This window comes from Corapipo altera, unplaced genomic scaffold (genome assembly GCF_003945725.1).
Source record: "Corapipo altera isolate COAL_440 unplaced genomic scaffold, ASM394572v1 61127, whole genome shotgun sequence".
In the NCBI taxonomy this organism is placed as follows: Eukaryota; Metazoa; Chordata; class Aves; order Passeriformes; family Pipridae; genus Corapipo; species Corapipo altera.
The window spans coordinates 1-5,122 of record NW_020885337.1 but is presented as its reverse complement, the minus strand read 5'-3'; the positions used below and the strand labels follow the sequence as shown (position 1 = coordinate 5,122).

At 61.1% G+C, this 5,122-nt stretch overlaps 1 protein-coding gene across 1 annotated transcript; it reads left to right on the top strand.

Moving 5' to 3' along the window:
* Positions 1 to 2,333: 2,333 nt before the first annotated feature.
* On the top strand, positions 2,334 to 4,947 carry LOC113940405 (leucine-rich repeat LGI family member 4-like; the record flags this gene model as incomplete). Its single annotated transcript, XM_027631546.1, has 5 exons — positions 2,334 to 2,548; positions 3,339 to 3,410; positions 3,959 to 4,030; positions 4,412 to 4,483; positions 4,876 to 4,947. Coding segments are annotated over exons 1-5 (503 nt in total), but the record flags the coding sequence as incomplete, so codon positions are not given.
* Between the last annotated feature and the right edge of the window lie 175 nt (positions 4,948 to 5,122).

Here is a 5,122-nt window from a genome sequence, read left to right as displayed (position 1 = left end):
GTAATTTCCAGCGGCCCCCAGTTGCCTCCCAGCAACTCTCAGGGCCCCCAGTTGCCTCCCAGTGCTCCCAATAACTTTCCCCACCCTTCCCCAGTCCCCGCTCAGAGCCCTCCAGTCCCTCCCAGTAACCTCCAAGGCCTCTCAGTTACCTTTTCCAGTAGCAACCAGAGTCCCCAGTTGCCCCTGAGCAACTCCCTAGCGCCTCCTAGTAACTCTCCAGTGCCCACCAGTAACCTCCAGCGTCTCCCAGTTGCCCATAGTAGCTACCATTTTCTCCCCACTGCCCCCCAGTTGTCTCCCAGTAACCTCCAGTGTCTCTCAGTTGCCTCCTAGTTTCTCCCAGTTCCTCCCCAGCACCTTCCAGTGCTTCCCAGTTGCCTTCAGCACCCACCAGTTGACTTCTGGTTCTTCCCAGTAACTCTCCCAGTAACCTCCAGTTGACTCCCAGTACCACTCCAAGTAACTCCCACATCCCCCCACTTGCCTCCCAGTGCCCCCCAGCACCTCCCAGTTGCCTCCTAGTTTCTTCCAGTCCCCCCTGGGAGCCCCGAAGTCCCTCCCAATGCTCCCAGTAACCTCCAGTCCATCCCAGTCCCTTCCTCAGTACCTGTCTCAGTAACTCCCAGCACCTCCCAGTCCCCCCTCAGAGCCCCCCAGTCCCTCCCAATGCTCCCAGTAACCTCCAGTCCCTCCCCAGTACCACTCCCAGTAACTCCCAGCTGCACCCAGTTGCCTCCCAGTGCTCCCAGTTGCCTCCTCCCACCTCCTCGGTCCTCCCTGGGAGTCCCCCAGTCCCTCCCAGTGCTTTTAGTAACCTCCAGTCCCTTCCAGTACCACTCCCAGTACCCCCAGTTGCCTCCCAGTGACTTCCCAGCACCACCAGTTGCCATCCAGTGTCTCCCAGTCCCACTTCAGAGCCTCCAGTCCCTCCCAGTGCTCCCAGTCTCTCCCAGCACCTTTCCCATACCACTCCCAGTAACTCCCAGCATCCCCCAGTTGCCTCCCAGTGCTCCCCGTTGACTCTCAGTGTCTTCCCCTGCCCCCACCCAGTCCCTTCTCAGAGCCCCACAGTCCCACTCAAGGCTCCTATTAACCTCCAGTTCTTTCCAGTACCTCCCAATACCACCATCAGTAGCACCCAGTCCTTCCCAGTGACTGCCAGTTGCATCCCTGTGATTTCCCAGCACCCACCAGTTGCCTCCCAGACCTCCCTCAGAGCCCCCCAGTCCCTCTCAGTGCTCCCAATAACCTCCAGTCCCTCTCCAGTACCACTCCCAGTAACTCCCAGCTCCCCGCAGTTGACTCCCAGTGTCTCGCAGTCCCCCCTAGAGCTCCCCAGTAACCTCCAGTCCCTCCCAGTACTGCTCCCAGTTGCCTCCACCCAGTCCCTCCCAGCTCCACCCAGTTACCTCCCAGTGCTCCCAGCTGCCTCCACAGTCCCCCTTGGGAGCCCCCCAGCTCCTCCCAGTGCTCCTAGTCCCCTCCCCTGCCGCCTGGGAGCCCCCCCAGTCCCTCCCAGTGCTCCCAGTACAAGGCCCGCTCTGTCCCCAGTGGCCCCAGGCCAGGGACCAACAGCGGCCCCTTTGTATTGGGAGGGGGCGTGGCCACCGCTGTCTGGGCGTGACCAGACACGGATGGGCGTGTTCATCACTCATAAGCCCCGCCCACCCGCCCGCCACCGTGAGAGCCGCAGCCGAGCCCGGGGGGCGGGGGGGACCCCGATTTGGGGGGCTTTTATTGGGGGAGGGGGCGTCGGGGGGGCCGGTGAAGGGGGAGCGGGGAGGGCGGAGAGCGGGGGTCAGTCTGGGACGGGGCAGGTTTTGGGGAGTGAAGGTTTAGGGGGCTTTTAGGGAGGAAGATTTAGGGGGGTTTTAGAGGGGGAGATTTAGGAGGTCTTTTGGGCGGGGTCGGATCGGGGGGGCGGTTTTGGGGGGCAGATTTAGGGGTTTTTTTGCGGGGTGGGTTCGGGGAGGAGTTTTTGGGGGTCAGATTTAGGGGGCTTTTGGGGCGTAAGTTTTAGGGTGGTCTTCTGGGTGGGTCACTTCGAGGGTGGAAGTTTCGGGGGCAGATTTAGGGGGAGGTCTCTTGGGGGGGGGGTCACTTCGGGGGCGGGGAGTTTCGGGGGGGGTAGGGAAAGGGGGTAGAGGGCGGGAAGATTTGGGATTTTTTTGCGGGGAGTCAGTTCGGGGAGGGGAGTTTCGGAGCGCAGTTGTAGGGGGTTCTTTTGGGGGGGCAGTTTCTGAGGGGGCAATTTTAGGGGGGGCTTTGGGGGGGGCCAGTTTTGGGCAATCATTTTGGGGGCATCTTTTGGGGGGGCTATTTGGAGGGGCTCCATGGGGGCGGAGGGGGCCGTGCTGGTGCTGCTGGTGTTGCTGGGGGTGGGGAGGGTCCTTGGGGGGGGGCCCCTGTGGGGGGGGGGGGGGTTTGGGGCACCCCTCCGGGGCGGCGGCGGCTGCCCGGGGGGCTGCGAGTGCGACCGAGAGAGCGCCCTGTGCCGGGGGGGGGGCGGGGGGGTCCCCCGGGGGCCCCCCCCCCCCCGGGCCACACTGTGAGTGCCCCCCCCCTCCAATTTGGGGACCCCCCACTTTGAGGACCCCCCTTTTATCCCCTCCTCCCCTTGGGACCCCCTCAAATGTGGTGCCCCTCCTGAGTCTCCCCCACGACCCCCCCCTTTGGGGACCCCCCCAGAACCTTCCCGCGACTTCTCCTTGCGGACCCCCCAGAAACTCCCCGGCGATCCCTCCCCTCTTGGGTACCCCTCTTCCCCCCTTTTAGGAACCCCCCCCCAAAAAAAATACCCCTGGGACCCCCCAAAACGACCTCCCCCATGGGAAACCCCCTTCCGGACCTCCCCTTTGACCTCCTGCTTTTCGGGTACCCCCTGAACCCCTTCCGTGAGCCCTCAGTGGGGACTCCCACGGACCCCCCAATGAGGCCCCGCCCATCTTATGACGTCATCATTCGAAACCACGCCCCCTGCACGGGATGGGCGGGGCTGGGTCCAGGTTGTGGCTGGTTGAGACCAGTTTAGTACCGGTTTAGGGGTGGCTGGGATGAGTATGGCCCAGTCAGATACTGATTCGGCCCAGTTTAGCTCCAGTTTCTCCCAGTTTAGGACTGACTTGGACCAGTTTAGTGGAGTTTGGTCCTAGTTTCTCCCAGTTTTGCCTCAGTTTACCCCAATTTAGCCCAGTTTGACTCCAGTTTGGCCCAAGTTGTTCCTGCTTTCTCTCAGTTCAGCCCAGTTTGACCCCTGTGTCCCCAGTTTATCCCAGTTCGGTCCTCCCAGTCTTCCCCAATGCCTTCCCAGTCCCTCCCAGTTCACCCGGTTCCCCCAGGTCACTGGTTCGGTGGCACATCGAGGTCCTGACCGAGGGCAGCTTCCGCCACACCCCGACCCTGCAGCTGCTGTGAGTGACCCCAATGTCCTCAAAGTGTCCACAAATGGCCCCAAATGTCATGCCAGTGTCCCCAATCTGTCCCCAACGTGTCCCCAAGTGTCTCCAAATGTCCCCCGATGTCCCCAATGTGTCCCCAAATGTTACCTCTGTGTCCCCAAAATGTCTTCAGTGTCCCCAAAATGTCCCGAAAGTGTCACCAATGGCCCCAAATGGCCCTAAAGTATCACCAAATGTCCCCAAATGTCACCTCTATGTCCCCAGATATCCCCAGGACATCCCCAAGATCCCCTCAGTGTCCCCAGTGTGTCCCCAAAGGGTCTCCAAATGTCCCCAAATGTCTTCAGAGTGTCCCCAAATGTTATCTCAATGTCCCCAAATGTCCCCAAGGTGTTCCCAGTAGTCCCCAAATGGTCCCAAAGTGTCCCTAAAGTGATCCCAAAATGTCCACATATGTCCCCAAGGTGTTCCCAAGAGTCCTTAAATGGCCCCAAATATCTCCTCATTGGCCCTAAATAGCCCCAAAGTGTCCTCAGAGTGTCCCTGGGGTGTCCCCACAGGTTGGTCACCGCTGGGAGCTTGGGGACCATCGGGGACGGGGCCTTTGCTGGACTGGTGTTACTGGAGTACCTGTGAGAGGGACTGGAAGGGACTGAGGGGGACTGAGAGGGGATTGGGAGGGCACTGGGAATGGACTGGAAGGGACTGGGGTGGAACTGGGGGGACACTGAGGAGGGAGTGGTCTGAACTGGGCTGTACTGGGAGGAACTGGAGAGACATTGAGGAGGGACTGGGCTGGACTGGGGAGACACTGGGGAGGGACTGGGCTGGACTGGGGAGACAGTGGGGAGGGACTAGGGTGGACTGGGATAAAGTGGGCTGTGCTGGGAGGAACTGGGGGAACAATGGGGAGGGACTGGGCTGTACTGGGTGGGGGGATACTGAGTTGAACTTGTGTGAACTGGTGAGAACTGGTATGAACTGGTGCAAACTGGTGTGAACTGGTGCCGCAGGTTCATCGAGGACAACGAGGTTGGGACCATCGAACCCACCGCACTGCGGGGCCTCCGGGGGCTCCTGTTCCTGTGAGTGACACTGGGGACACTTGGGGGACATGGGGCACATTGGGGGGGATTGGGGACATTAGGGTGTCCCCAAATATCCCCAGGTGTCCTCATGTCCCCAGATGTCCCCAAATGTCCCCATGTTCCTGTCCCCAGGTGTCCCCATGTCCCCAAATATCCCCAGGTGTCCCCAAGTGTCCCCAGGTGTCCCCATGTTCCTGTCCCTGTGTCCCTGCCCCCATGTCCCCATATGTCGCCGGTGTCCCCAGATGCCCCCATTTCCCTGTCCCCAGCTGTCCCCAATGTCCCCAAGTGCCCCCAGGTGTCCCCAAGCCCTCCAAACCCCACAATGTTCTCCCTATGTCCCCCTCAATGTCCCCAATGTCCCCAGTGTTCCCCCAACGTCCCCACAGGAGTTTGGCCAACAACCGCCTGGAGACGCTGCCTCAGGGGCTCTTCCAGGGGCTGGAGACCCTGAGCCACCTGTGAGTGACACTGTGCAGACACTGGGGACAGGGAGGGAAACGGGGGGTGTTGGGGACATTGGGGACATTGGGGGATTGGCGACATTGGAGACATTGGGGACATTGTGGGGATGGGGGCATTGGAGGATGGGGCATTGGGGACATTGGGGGATGGGGACATTTGGGACATTGGGGG